The following is a 15698-nucleotide window of genomic DNA, read 5'->3' on the forward strand; positions in this document are numbered from 1 at the left end:
AGGGTAAAAAAATTGATTGGGTGAAAAACGAAGAGGTGGACCCATGAAAAGGTGGCTTTGGAGAGTGGACCCACTGAATTAGACCAATAAGAGAAGAGAGCGTGTCCTTGAGTGGCCGAAAGAGGAAGACACGTAGCGTTTTGCGTTGATTGTCGTGCTACTGTTCACTGAAGTGGAAATATTGCTTTTTGGTTAGGTTCGATGAGGCAACACGTGGTGTCTTTTTATTAGTAATTCTTATAATTTTTGTGTTTGTTGCTTAATTCCCTCACTTGCTTCCTCCATCGTCAACACCACCTCAATCAAATTCTTCAATATTTGCTTATTTATTTATAGAGGTGTGTGACCGAACCGACCAAAACCGAATTAACCGAACTCGAAATATTAGAAATTTCTAAAATTAAAATCGAACCGAATTATATTGAAACCGAACTGAAATCGAACCGAAATAATATTTTAGTTCGGTCGGTTATTTCGGTTAACCAAAAAACCAAATTTTATTAAAATTAATTAATAAAAAATAAAAATAAAAAACAATAATTTTAATACTAATTTATAATTTAAGTACAATTTTAGGGGTTTTAGTAACTAAATTCTAAAAAAGTTACAAAATTACCTTAACTTTTTTTAAAAAATTACAAAAATAACACAATTAATATATATAATTCGGTTATTTCGGTCGGTTCGGTTAATTCGGAAATTCCATAGCCAAAACCGAACCGAACCGAATTAACCAAATTTTTTAAAAATAAAAACCGAACCGAATTAACCAAAAACCAAACCAAATTAAAATTTCGGTTTGGTTTAGTCGGTTAATTCGGTTTTAACCGAATACTGCACACCCCTATTTATTTACCATATTTCTTGATAAAAATACCATAAAATGAAATTTTTTTTGTTATAGACAGGGATCAACCAACCCAAAAAACAAAGTAATTATAAAAAAAAGACAAATAAATAAGTGAAATAATGATGAAAGGAGAGGTAATTTTCACGGTAAAGGGATGAGAGTGGGCATAGAATAAAGAAGGAAGTGTCGGGAAGAGGACGCGTGGATTGAGCCATATAGCATATTTATGGCGTCATGGCCCTCTAAAGAGAAGCTAGCATAATCAACCAATTACAATTCCAGATATAAATACCATAGAGGAGAAGAAAAAAATCTTTAAAGTTTCCAAAAATCATTAGATAAACAAATGAAATGTAGACCAGATGGATTACCATATAAATATTTAGAGAACTGTAAGAATATAATACATAAAAAGTATACTCTCTTAACAATAATACTGGTTATTTAAAAAAAAGAACAGTAATACTGGTTATTTATATATTTATTTATTTATTTATAATTCATCAAAAAAAATACTGGTTATTTATACAGATTGTGGGAGAAATGAAAACAGTAAAATATCAGTATCATCACAATCACACTGCTTGGATAGATTTGGATATAATAGAGCACCAATAGAAATTCTACTTAATCCCATTAGGTAAATTATCTAAACTCACTACAATAAATATGGCTTATAGTGACATTATTTTAGCAACACAGTAACAACATTTATATAAATGACACTAAAAATGAATATTATTTTAAATATTAATAGGAGAAGGTAAAATCCGGAAATAATATGATAAAAAAAGGAAAAGCCAAAAACTGGATCATCTTTCTTTTTGAATTTATTCATATTATATAATTTTACTTTTAATTAATAAAAAATAGAGAGTATTGTATTCAATTGATTGAAATAACTAACATCAAATTATTTAATTTTGAACACAAGTTTAAAAATCAGATTGATCTTTTACTCAGATATTATATTTCCACATATGGAAAATTATTACTCATATGATATTCATCCCAATTCTACAATATTTAAAGTATGAATTTAACTAATGTGAAAAAAATCCACCACGAATCGTATTTAATCAAGAATTTCCCATTAGACCATAGAATCCCTGCTATTTCATAGGAAATTTATCCAAAATGCTTATGTCATTCTCTTCCTACCTTAAAACATAATCATTTCTTATAATTTTTTTTAAATAATTCTTTTTTTTCTTATAAGGGTTTCTCAATTCTATGTTATAGTTTATATTATCTTATCAATGCTAAATATAGGTTAACTATAAATCATTTTTTAAATAATATAATTAAGAAACTACTTTTTCAAAATGTCTCCATCTATATATAGTTATGTTGATATATAAAATATATTTTGTTTGTTTTCAATAATTGAAATCTTTCAACAAACACTAAAGTTTGAAAAACTTCCAAAAATGCCAATGAACTATAAAGTTCAAATGGTATATGTGCTAGGCAGCGTATGTTAAAATTGTCATATCAAATCATTCCACGAGCGCCAAAAATCCGCCCCTTCTGAAAAAATTAAAAAAAAGCATGTAAAAATTGCCTCAAGCTATATTTGTGGCCAAGCATGCACATTTCGCATATGGAAAATCACCTAAAATATAAAGGAAAACTGCATCTACAGCCTGTTTAGAAAACTTTTTTTCAAATACTGGTTTTTTCCATATATATTTTATATATAATGAGAAGAATATACACAACACGCAAAAGCTTACAGTAATATGTTTTGGAAACATAATAGATATAGTAATATACATATAAAGATAAGCTTAGCAATCAAACTGACAACTGACAACCCAAAACCCAAAACCAATGACCTATAGTCCAAATGATATTAGCATTAAGCATCAAATTGTTAGGTTGTCCGTTCAATTCCTTCCACAAACGCCTCCCCTTCCCCAAATTATCGAAAAGAAAAAAAAACTGACAAACCCAAATAAAACGTTCTATTATTGTATATATAGTGAAATTCATCCTATTTTTTTTTTAAAATGAGTGAAATTCATCTTAAAGTCTCAAATTCGTTTTTTCTCTTTTTATTTTTTTATCATAATAAAAAAATAAAAAGTTGGTGACCTCCCCCTCCTGCGTGTCACAACCAAGTTCTTCTCCATCTTTTGATTCTCTCATAACTTCCCCATGAACCAATCCTTCAAATACTGTTTTTTTTTCTCAACCAGTTGTTATGTATATAGACACACACCTATCAACATTTGCATTTCTAGAATTTTTTTTTATATAACAAACACAATCTTTACCTTTATCTTACTTAATTTTCTTGCTGATCTTCCAGCATTTATTTTGAAAAAGATACTAATAAATTACCTGACATGGAATGGAATTAATTTCTCCATGTTCATGATTTATAGACACCCAAGCTCAGAGCTGCTTTAACGTCCAGCCTCCATGCAAATCCGCCGAAGCTCATCTTCCACACATCACACGGTACCATCTGTATATTCTTCTCCGTCCGCCACGTGTACTGTAACCTGACCCAGCATGTAAATGCTGCCCGGTTATTCAGATGTGGCAGTACCTTCTCTTTTATCACCAACCTCACTGCTGAAATATTCTGTTCTCCTTCATTCCCAGTCATTATCATCTTCTTGTACGCTTCATTAACCCACTCTACTCTGTTTGAACCGTCCGATATAAACCCTGGACACGTGTCCTTCTCTAGATTCTTCATTCTCTCCACGTCCGTACTTCCCACCCCTAACACCAACTCATCCATGCACGTGTCTGTCACGCTTTCTACCGTCACCACCGTTTCCAAAACCCTCCGATCTGCTTCTCCGTTCCTCTGTTTGTTGCTCAAGTAGTTAAACGAAGTTACCGCCGTTAGATCTGACTTTTCATGATAATCTTTGCTTATAACCACCGCACTGCTACCGGAAGATCCTGACGAATCCTTAACTTCGTCATCAACGATTTTCTCCGGTAGTAACTGTAGCGTAAAAAGCTTCTCCTCCGTCCGATCATCTTCCTTTTCAAGATCTGACGATGAAACTGATTTATTTTTGTCTCTTCTTCGTTTGTAGTTAAATTCAGTCCTCTTTTTAACCTTAACATACTTTCTCTTAGTCCTAACATTACTCATAACCAAACTATTCTTATTCCAACAGTCGGAAAAGCCTGATCCGTTCCCCACCGGTTTCGGTGCAATCGGACGGAATCTAAGCATTATCGGATTGATTATCGTTTTTTCCTGAGAGCAAGAAACCACGCGCCACCGATCGCTTCCATCCATGACAGCTCAACCGCCACCGGAAAAGCAAACTATCACTCTCTCACTCTCTCTCTCTCTCTAGAAAAACAAATACAAAGTTCTGAGAGAGAGAGCAAACTGACGATAATCATAACGTTTCACGGTGGCTAGGGTACACAAGCACCACGTGTCTAGGGCAACTTCTTCTGAAACAGTGAAAAAAGATGATTGGTTCACAGATTAAATATTTAAATGGACCCCACGCACTGAATAATATTTGAGACAAATTAGCTTTTTATATTAGGGCATTGTTTCAGCCAATAGGTGATACGTACGCGTCGCTATATTATCGAAAGGAGGGACACGTGGTGCTTTGATTTGGGATATTGTATGTAAAAGTAAAAGTGGGGAGTGAGCATAGGTTCGAGAAAGTGCATACGTGGTCGAATGGTATTAAGTTGCAACCAGTTATTTGGATTTTTTTTGTTGAATTGGAGTTATTTTCATCAAACTCTTTTCTACTTCCCCATTCTCATTTTGGCGCGTGATAGATCGCATATTAAACTCTGTAGCTCGCTAATCTTTCCTCAAATTACAAAAACATCACTAAAGAAACTTTTAATATAAAATAGTCATTAAATTATACCTTTTATTACAAAGAGCTTCAGTCATATAAAACGTTGCGTTTTATGCAAAAACGCAATATTTTTTACTTACGTGGCAAGCCAAAATTACAAAAAGAAACATGTATAGTTCAGTGACCTTTTTTGTAATAAACGATATTATCCATTGACTTTTTTATAATTCACTAAAAATTTAGTGTTCATTTTGTAACAACATAAATATTTTTGTAATAAAAGATATAGTTCAATATCCATTTTGTAATAAAAAAAAATTTAGTGACCTTTCTGTAATTTGAAAAAAGCCTAGTAATCTACAGAGTTTAATATTCATGATAAATCTTTCAAAAGTTATAAAATTGAATAATTTTATACTGTTTCAATTTATACAAATAAAAATGACACAAATTAAAATTGAGTGTATTTACTTAAAAACACTGGCGGATCAAAAATGGTATCATAAATTGAAAGTTTATAAAATAGTAAAATCGATAAAATAATTTTTTTTAATAGATAATATTGTAAAATTTAAAGCAAAAAATTACGTTATTATATTCTATATTTTTTTAAGAATAAAAAAATAAAGTAAATGTCTACCATAAACTCTTCCTTGGTCTGCCCCTGTTTATTTTATAGTAACTATAATTATCAATTATAAATTTAACATTATTTTTCTTTAATTTTTATTACATTAAATATTTAATTTAAGTATGCTAATTTAAAATTTATCAAATAACACTTCTGTAGATACATATTTTTCGGACAGATAAAAAGTGATAAAAAACTGAAACGTCCAATGATGATTTTCAGAGAAATCCGTCCGGGTGACGAGCTTTCGATTTGTTTGCTGGAATCTAAGCAGGCGTAATCTGTGCAGAGTTGTAAACTTGGAAGATTAAAAAACAATTAGGCATAAATAGCCCATAAAAATCCAAATAGATTGTTATCTAAATCCGGAAATTGGACTATAATTGCAATGTGTTAGAAGTTTATGAGCCAATTTGCAAGTTTTACGGACCGGAATTGACCATGACCAAACCTATATGGCCCAAAGAATCTTTTTAACACGTTCGGACACCAAAACGCGCTTTTAGCACTCTTTTACTTATCCATCAAGTTGTAATACGAATTTAATTTAAAAAAAATAGAGTTTAAAGCTAATTCTAATACTTCATGGCATATCACTTAACAGTTTAAACCCTAGAAAACTTTAAGCTAATCTTATATCATCCATTCTCCTATAAATACATATTTAAGTCAGCCTGACTAAAGGTGGCACACAAACCCTAGAAAAGAGCTAAAAATTCGCCTCCCCCATTAGTGTAGCAAACCCGAAAATTACACATCACACACACAAATCTCCAGTCCTGAAACACTAATACGTGTGAATTCTCTAAGAGCGCAACATCCGCACGGATTCGAAGCTGGATTCCGCGTCCACTTCGTCAGCAAACGAATCAAGGATTCAGACCGATAATTTTGAGGACCCTCTATATCATTCCTTTGATTTTTCCATTAAATAACATGCCATGAATATCATAATTGCTGGTGTTTTAGGGTGTATGTTAGCTTATGTGTCAATTTTAGCTATAAAATTGTATATTTAGCTTAATCATATAAATTGCCAAATTGTTATGAAATCGATGAAAAAGCATGTTAATGACTGATTTAATATGTTTAATGTGTTTAAATTCAAAACCCAGTAGATTGTAGCTCTTAAAATGCATGCTAGGTGTAATTTCGAGCTTATTTTCCATGAAAAAACAATTTTCGAACTTGCTGCCCAAAAAATATTTTTGTTTAAATGAGCTTGAAACACTCTGTAAATGCCATATTTGGATTCCTTATTCAATTTTATGTGATTTTGACTAGTTTTGCATGAGAAACAGAGTTCAAACGAGTGATAACGAAGCAAAACAAAATGACCTCTAAACCTGCCGACGAACCGCCGTCCCCACCACCACTGAAACCGACGGCGCCGCCGGAATAAAGTGACGGCGCCGCCACAATAACCTGCCAGCGCCGGCATCTTAAATTGGAACCATGTTTTTCATCATCAGCTTTCTAGAATCGCCTCCCAGATTCTCCAGACTTCGATTCGAACTTCAAAACAAGTTTCCAGGCTCATCTGGACTCCAAATCAGGCCCAACTTTCATACATGTCTATTTACAGCTTTCATATCCTGTGAACTGCATATACTGTTGAGATGAGATAAATGCGAATATGTCCAGTAAATAAAACCGGTAACACCAAGCACAAGAGTTTCGGGAGGGTCCACGAACCCTAGTTTTTGATCCAATGCACGATAATCTTATCGGAGGCGAATAAGGTTATTTAGTCAATTAAAAGGCATTTCCTAGTTGAACTAGGTGACGACTCCATTTTTCAAATCATTTTCAGATCGAGAAGTCACCCATAAACCTTGAGAGAGCGGCCCCCAAACCCCGCTCCACTTTATCTATTTTAAAGAGAGGATATCATGTATATTAAAAATTAAATAATTATGTGTGCTTAAATGATAATTATTTAAATTTATGTTTCAATTATGATATAAGTTGAAATTCTTTTAAGTTATTTCAAAAATAACAATGAACTTCAAATTTAAAGTTAATAACATATAAAATATTAATATATATGATTCAAATAATAAGAAAAAAATTATTTAGAAACATTTGGGTATTTAAACTTGTGTGTGAAAATACAAAAAAACCATGTGAAAGGCACCAAATTGGAGGTGCGAGTTTTTTTTTATCAAAGGTGGAAATCGACTCTTTCGAGTCTCATTTGTTAGTTGTTAGTTACCGAGGCGTGGTTCGAACCCATAACCTCTTGATGCACTTAGAGGTGCCTTAGCCTTTAAGCTAGGCCCACATTGGCGGAGGTGCGAGTTGGTAAAGCATATAATGTTGGTGAGCTAAAAGGGAAAGGGTGTTGGGATGAGGACGCGTGGATGGTCCGATGACGAATCGGATCTTAGGAAAGATTTGAAGTCACTGTCTGAGTCTTAAAACAGACCTCCTTATGTCCTCCGATCACCCACCAATCACATTTCTATTTTCACAATATTTCATAGTATTACATTATCAACGTCCCCACCACAAAATATTTTCTGAATTTTGATGAATTTAATATGCTAATTTTTTCAGACGACCTTAAAATTTGTTTATGCCCCCTAACAATTCTTGACAAATTAATAGCCAGTTAGACGAAAATGAACTCTCAAATTATGGATAATAATCTATCGTTGCACGAAAATGAAAATGAAAATAAAAATCAATACGGTAATCGAAAACAAAAATAGATAAATGGATTTTTCAAAATATAAAAATGAATACGTGGATAAAATGTATCAATAGTAAAAAAGAGTGAGAATATATTTATAAATATAAAAAATTATAAAAGCTATAAAATTCTATTTATACAAAAATAAATAATTCATCTAACTAAATTATTATATGTTTAGAAAATTAATAAATGAATTATTTGAATATAGTTAAGATTACAAGTCATAATAAATAATAACCTGAATTATAAAAAATACAATTTTCTAAAAGAAAAAAAGTTTTTATTTGTAGATTGTGCATAAGAGTGCGCAGAAGTCGACCGAAACTAAAAATCTGAACCAACAAATTTAGTTCGGTTCGGTTTGTAATTGTAGAATAATTTTAGTTGGTCAATTATGTTTGGTTTTGATCATAAAAAGATTTCAGTTACTTTTAAACGTAAACCAAACCAAAAAAATTGAATCGAACCAAACATACCAACCGAGGTTTGGTTCGGTTTGAAAAATTAATTTTTTTGTTCAGAATTTTGATTCAGTTTGATTTCCACAAGAATCAAAAAATTGGTTTGATCGATTCGGTTTAACCGAATGTACACCACTAATTGTGCATAACATAATAGAGTTTTAGGTAATATTATTTTAGGTAATACTCTGTTCTTTTTTAATTGTTCATTTTTAATAAAACGTCCATATTACAAAAATAATTAAAATTTTATATAAATGAAAAAAATGACCTTATATAGATATATTAAAAGTTTATACGTTAATCAGTGTCATCTCTATTCCACTAAATAAATAAAGGGTAATAATGAAAATATTTTTTAAATTTTTCATAAAAAAATTGGCCTAATGATTCAAAAAATTCCGACCTTTTAGCCCCTTCTCAATCCTATCCTGACGTTGAAAATTGATCAATTTTACCCTATTTTGTATTTTTGTGTTTCAATTGTACCATGCAATATAAAATTGACGTCTTTTTCATGTCTAGCATATATTAATTGTATATGTTGAAAATTTATTTAGATTTACTTAAATTAATTTAAATTTGATTATGGTTTTTAGTTTGTTTTTAAAAATAAAAGATTTATTTATATTTTTTGAATGAAAATAAATTTAATTTTATCTATAAACTTAGTTAATTAAATGATTTCATCATTTAAATAAAAAAAATTGTGAAAAATTTAAAAATTAGGGTACAATTGAAACGAGAAAATACGAAATAGAATAAAATTGACCAGTTTTCAACATCATGGTAGAATTGAAAAGCGGCTAAAAGGTCAGGGGTTTTTAAAGTATTAAATCTAAAAAATTTGTAACAAACAAATATTTTAAAATAAAAAAAATTAAGAAAAAGGATAATAATAACGGAACAAAAGAAGTATTATAAGTAACTTAAGGTAATATACTTTTAAGACAACAAGTTTCTTAACATGAAACTAGTTTTTATAATTTCTATAAACGACCGCTTTGAAAACTTCTTTAGGAGTTTCCCGGGAATGGCTCTCCTCAAATTCAAAATTCCCTCCATTTTCCTCAAATCCACTTAGATGAACTACACATAAGCAACTTGATAATAAAATTATCACATTAAATTAAAATTTACTTATGTGTCATTCATCTAAGTGAACTTGAGGGAAATGAAGGGATTTTGGATTTGAGGGGGAGCCACTCCCTAATTTCTCGGTATAGAATACACAATTGTTTACGTAACCAAAAAACACACTTTATCAAGATTTTCATACATTACAATAATCAAGTACAAAATCGTCATCGAGACTCATGTAGTCTATTTTCCTATAAATGAATCTAATTCATCTTTGACCAAAAAAAAGTGCAAAATCGTCATTTTCAAATTAAGAGCTTAAATTTAAAATAATATTCAAATAGCTTAGAAATATTAAAAAGATCTCTATAGTTAAATAATATAAAAATAAACTTGAAGTGATAAAAAAGACAAAATGTCTCAAAAACACCGACCTTTAAACGTTTTTTAGCTACACCCGACTTTATACGTTTTCAATTTTCAATTGTACCCTAAAATACTAAATTGATCTCTTTTTTACTCGAAAAAAATTTAATAAGCTTTCATGTTTAGAATATATATATATATATATATATATATATATATATATATATATATATATATATATATATATATATATATATATATATAGCTTTTAATGTTGCGAATAGTACAAAAAAAAAACTTGTTTTCCCACAAATCCAAATAATAAAAATAATACCTTTTTATTTAATATAATTAATGTTACTAATTTTTTTATGAGCACTTTCGACACTAAAACCCTCTTCCGACCTCACCGCAACCCTCTTCCGACCTCGCCGCAACCCTCTTCCGACCGCACAACTGCCCGTTGACCCGCAACCAGATATGATTCGACCTAGATCTAGTATGTCTTCTCTATGGGAGGACGAACATGTCGTCTTCAGTTCGTCACGAACCCAATTCGTCTTGACAAACACGAACAATGAATCGAATTACAGCGGGAGTTGCAAGGTCGAAGGAGGGCGGCATCATGGTCGAGAGTGATTTTAATGTCGAGATGAGTATATGCCGTTTTAAAAAAAAAATAATGAAATTCAAAACTTAATTATATATTTAATAAATTTATTTGGATGTAGTTAGATTAATCAAATATTTTAAATTAGTTTTAAATTAGATTTTAAAGATTAAGGATTTATTTGAATTTTTTCAAGTGAAAAAAATACTAATTTTATCCTCATATTTAATTGTTTTGGATGGTTTCATCAATGGAGTAAATTATCATCTGAAATTGAAAATTTATAATATAATTGAAAGTTGAAAATGTAAAATACGATATGGCGATTTTATATATAATTGATAAAAAAAAAAAGTTTAAAATTCAGTAGTTTTTGAGACATTTTTCCTTTAAAATCAGAAATTAATGGATATATTTATAAAAAATTAAAAATTAATAAGAAAGCTTCTTATTTAAATTAAATAAATTAAATTTATTAACTATTAACAAAACTCCATTTTTTATAATAACCTTGTTTGCCATAATCTTAGAATTAAATTATCAAATAACAATGTAAATCCAATCTTATTTAAATGAAAACATCTTTGGCAAGATCCACAAACACATATATGATGCTATCAAATTGAATGGCAAACATCCCCCTAATTTCAGCAACCAAAAATCGTTGTTGTTTAGGCTTCTCAGGAATAGAAGAGAGTGCAGCCAAGTGAAAATTTCTGCTATTAATCTCAACCATTAACTTATTGAACATGTTTAGCTAAAATGACATAACAAAAGTCAGGTACATAGGCTTACCTTTCAATACATGATTTTATCAACTTTGCACAAAATGTGGAGCAATAGCAAGCTAAGCAGAAGAATATATGACTTCAGATTTGTAATAAAATTAAAAAAAGGAATCTAACCAAAAAAAATTATGCGAGCCACACAACAATGCGTTGCGTAAATGGAGTACCTTATTTTCTTCCTCAATTCAACAAAAAACGAACAAAAAGGATTCTTCAGATCACTCCATCACCATTACAATTGTCCACCGATTTTCCATATCGGAAGCCAATTTATATGACTAACTATTTGGCAATTCTGAGTCTGAAACAAACTGGAAGCTTTTAGTTGACTACGTCAACAATAAGCTTCCGTGACTTGAGCACTGACCACCTCATGCGCCGGTAATATCCGGCTTGAAGCAATGCCAATGAGAGTACAAAGATCCACTTAAAACCCATCTGCATCATAAAGACATATCACAACAGGTATAAAAAAACGTAAACATTAATATCAGCTAATGTAAACATGATTTGAAGATTTACCAATTTCCTTTCTTCCATTTCTGGTTCTGCTGCCCATGTTAAAAATGACACAACATCTTTCCCCATCTGCATTAGAAACAAGTAAGTTCAACACTTGCATCCAAGCACCTAATCTAACACGAGCAATACATAATTTGTCTATAGAAAGCAAACACACCTGTGCTTCAGTTGCAGGGGTACCATCTTCGTACTCAACAGCACCATCATTCAACATTTTAGGCATGGCAATAGCTCCTCCAGGGAAGTAGGGATTATAATGTAACCCCTCTCTAATCTACAGTAAACAAATTTATAAATATTCGAGAAGTTAATTCCCAAGCAATTAAAACAAAACATTAAAGAAACTAAAAAAATGCATCATGCATCCCATCAAAGCTTTTTCAAGAATTAAGATGATTCTGTTAATGTACTTCACAAAAAATTCAATCTATCACGTTATGTAAATTACAAGCATAAATAGTTGCAATACCTACTTTTCCACAAAACATGAAGTTCAAATTTTTTGTTTCATTTGCAAAAACCATTTTGAGAAAGAGACAGGCAGAACCTTACCTGAACGCCAGCAGGAGGATCACGATAACCAGTTAACAGAGCGAATACATAGTTCTGACCATTGTGACGAGCCTGCAAAAGAAAAAAGTAAGGAACTTCTGGAAATGTTTATTGGAACTTTGGGAGAATTCTAGAAGAGAAGGTAGGAATTACTTTTGTGATAAGACTAAGATCTGGAGGATAGGCACCTCCATTAGCAAATCTAGCAGCTTGTTCATTAGCATATGGCTGAGGAAGACGATCACTGAGTTTACCAGGACGGGTAAACATCTCACCCTCATCATTAGGCCCATCAACTACCTCAATCTCAGCTGCCATAGCTTTCACCTCCTCTTCTGTAAATGCAACACCCACTAAATCACGGTATGATATCAGGGACATGGAGTGACAAGATGCACAGACTTCCTGGTAAACTTGGTGACCACGGCGAATCCTGCGAATGAAGAATGTCCCATTAGTCACAGCATAGAAACTACATTATCTGAATAAATCATAGATATTATTCTAAAGGAATGTCGATAACCTACATTACTTTGATAAGGCCCTTATATTGTATTTTAAAGGACACTTAACAATCACCATACAGAATAGACAAAAGGGGGAGAAAGGAAGGAAAAAAATAATGTCAAGGGCTTTTGTCCATCTACCGATAGCATAATGATAAACACGCACGAAGGGCAGATAATTTATCTGGGTTTATCAAAACAACCTCATAGATTTTATAAAGAACATCTAAACTAGCAGTTCCATACTTTAGAGACACTACAAGAAGTCAAAAGATACCAGAGGTTGATCACAGGAGCACAAGTAAGATGAGACTAGACTGGATCCATAACCAATAAAGATTTATAAAGTGAGTGGTGCTGTGAGCTTGCGTAAGCACAACTTCAGAAAAAGATTGAAAAATCATACTTACGAAGCATGATCATATGAACTCAAAATGCCTTTGTGAGGCCATGGATAGCTTGGACACTCTAAGCCATGTTCTGCCTCATCAGCTGAAGCTATGGTTGCAAAACTCAGAAACCCTGAAAGACCAGCCCCGATGAGTGCAAATGTTTTAAAAGACTTTGAACCGACAGATCCAGCATCATCAGGAACTTTCTTCGAAGCGAAGATAGATGAAAAAGGAGCAGCCTGCAAAGGAAAATGATAAAGTATAAACAATTGATATTCTGCAACCTAAAAGCAATCTAAGAAGTGCATACCAGAGTCAGTATCAATAGACTTAATCTTAACTATGAAGATGAAATCACAATCAATCAAATACAGGCCAGACAAAGTACCATCCCATATGATATTCCTAGGATGAAAACATATGACAAAATGTGCTACCTAAAGAGCATGTAGATACACAACAAAGCAATTTGAAGAGGGAAATAGTTCTTACAGCAGAGCGTGACTGAAGTTTCCTTCTTAAAAGCTGGTGGATTATTCCTCCACCCATTTTACTGAATATTTCTGTAAGAAGTTTAAAAATATAAGAATAATGTAAATACAAGAAAATACTAAACAACAATAAGTTGAAGAAGCATAAATGAACATTTTCACAACTACATCCGACTCAACATATATCTAGCCACGACCAACCATAATGTTTGCGTATCTAAAAACAAAGAATTAAAATGCTACAACACTTAATTAAATCAAAAGAGAAGATGTAGAACAAGGATAAACCAAGTTCGATAAAGATTTTTCAAGCTGTTCCATAGGTGAGCTAGACCCACGTTGGATAAAGCAGTAAGCACTGCGTTCACATGAATCTCAACCATATTAAATTTAATCAATGGTCACTCCTAGCCCAACCAATACTTAAACTGAAACAGCTATAACTATGATTATCAATACCAAGAAGCTATGTTGCATGAAAAGGAAAACAGAAATGAAACAGAAAATAAAAACGGCAAAATGGCCTTTTTAAGAATTATAAGAAACGGAAAACATATAAATAATAAAAGTATAGAGATGTCCTTATATATACATATATATCAAATTTTATTTGTAAAAGAAGATGCAAATAAATTACTATATATTTATGACAATTAATTAAATAAATGATTTGGATATTGTTAAGTTAACAATCCATCTAAAAATTCAAATTGTTGGGTGAGCCTCCGACAATTATTTTATTTTCTTAACGCACTCCCACACGCAAACATCCATTGAACTTAAAAAGACACGTAGCCACCTCACCTTGTGCTCAAATATTTCATATGAGTTTCTAAAAATTTCAAAAACGAAAACATTTCCAAACCATAGAAAGTGCAGCTTCCTCAATGCATTACAGCCATGAAGTTATGCAAACCAATGATTTCCACCATCAAAAGAAAGCAAAAAAGTAAAAAAGAGCATTTCTCATCAAGAATTTCACTTTTTTTTCACGAGGACACAAAGATTTCATGATTGGATATCCTCAAGGTAGAAAAACAATAAAAATATTATAGCTTCTTAATTCCCATCAAATCATTCTTGCAATTAACATCATAATAAACAACAATCCCATATTGGCAGATGAACACAAACACCTTTACCAGATGAATGATAAATTTCTCAAAACTATATAGAAAGACTATAAGACTAGCCACAAGACTTCCCACCTAAATTCCTTTCCAACAGCAGGACTAAATAAAAATTATAACTTTATATTACCCTAACGCTATTATGTTTGGTTCATGAAATGGAATAACAATTCTTTTTGAGAGAAGTACTAATTCTACAAAATCATGGAATAGCAATTCCAACGAGTTACTGTTCCGTAAACCAAAGAAAAGAAATTCTATACGGAGTAACTATTCTATTCCGGACCTAATTCCAGATAATGGAAAAGCTATCAGAAAACTAGACATGCATTTAGCAGATTAGATCGCAGGGCAACATATTTTCACTACAATAATACAAAATGTAAGAAATCAAAACCTGAAATTGAAATCAGATCTAAAAGGAAGAAAGAACTTACAGATAGGGATTGGAGAAAGGAAGTGGTCAATAAGAGCAGCCGCAGTTCATCGATCCAAAATTATTTGATTTTTATGAACACCAAACACAATTAAACACCACTCACTAATTGCTTAACAATTTAAGCAAAAACATTAATGACCGAGCTTCCCCTTTTCATTTTTGATTTTTCAATTTTTTGTCAATCATTTACTTGGGCTTTGAAGCTGGGCTAGAAAGCGGGTTTAATTATAGAAGTAAGCCTTTTTTGGGCCCAAATTACATGGGTACTTTTTTTCTCCATATATTTAGAGAAAATTACACCATTTACCAAAAAAATGAAAATAATTACAAAACTACATGTTGATTTTTTTCATTTACAAAAATTTTAATAATATTT

General features: G+C 31.5%; 2 protein-coding genes across 3 annotated transcripts; both read right to left on the reverse strand.

Annotated features, from left to right (window-relative positions):
- Nucleotides 1–83: 83 nt before the first annotated feature.
- On the reverse strand, nt 84–4463 carry LOC126682452 (uncharacterized). Of its 2 annotated transcripts, none has more exons than XM_050378154.2 (2): nt 3197–4463; nt 84–167 (listed from the first exon to the last, which is right to left on the reverse strand). In XM_050378154.2, exon 1 carries the CDS (start codon nt 4119–4121, stop codon nt 3228–3230), a length of 894 nt encoding a protein of 297 aa, XP_050234111.1. In that variant the 5' UTR covers nt 4122–4463; the 3' UTR covers nt 84–167; nt 3197–3227. The 2 variants fall into 2 exon arrangements, with proteins under 2 accessions (XP_050234111.1, XP_050234110.1); XM_050378153.2 differs by lacking the exon at nt 84–167 and adding an exon at nt 1785–2380.
- A 6736-nt stretch (nt 4464–11199) lies between these two features.
- Nucleotides 11200–15464, reverse strand: LOC126682752 (cytochrome c1-2, heme protein, mitochondrial-like). Its single transcript, XM_050378502.1, has 8 exons — nt 15321–15464; nt 13755–13825; nt 13281–13501; nt 12518–12797; nt 12365–12436; nt 11970–12086; nt 11813–11878; nt 11200–11728 (listed from the first exon to the last, which is right to left on the reverse strand). Exons 2-8 carry the CDS (start codon nt 13809–13811, stop codon nt 11612–11614), a joined length of 930 nt encoding a protein of 309 aa, XP_050234459.1. The 5' UTR covers nt 13812–13825; nt 15321–15464; the 3' UTR covers nt 11200–11611.
- Between the last annotated feature and the right edge of the window lie 234 nt (nt 15465–15698).

This window comes from Mercurialis annua, linkage group LG5, assembly GCF_937616625.2.
Source record: "Mercurialis annua linkage group LG5, ddMerAnnu1.2, whole genome shotgun sequence".
NCBI lineage: Eukaryota > Viridiplantae > Streptophyta > Magnoliopsida > Malpighiales > Euphorbiaceae > Mercurialis > Mercurialis annua.

What these genes read in the sequence shown, in the direction of transcription:
- LOC126682452 (XM_050378154.2), bottom strand. Translation starts at nt 4,121, where the DNA reads ATGGATGGAAGCGATCGGTGGCGCGTGGTTTCTTGCTCTCAGGAAAAA.
- LOC126682752 (XM_050378502.1), bottom strand. Translation starts at nt 13,811, where the DNA reads ATGGGTGGAGGAATAATCCACCAGCTTTTAAGAAGGAAACTTCAGTCA. An exon ending in ATCTTAGTCTTATCACAAAA is followed by an intron (nt 12,437 to 12,517) that starts GTAATTCCTACC and finishes TTTCTTTTGCAG; the next exon opens with GCTCGTCACAATGGTCAGAA. An exon ending in ATCCTCCTGCTGGCGTTCAG is followed by an intron (nt 12,087 to 12,364) that starts GTAAGGTTCTGC and finishes TGTTTACTGTAG; the next exon opens with ATTAGAGAGGGGTTACATTA.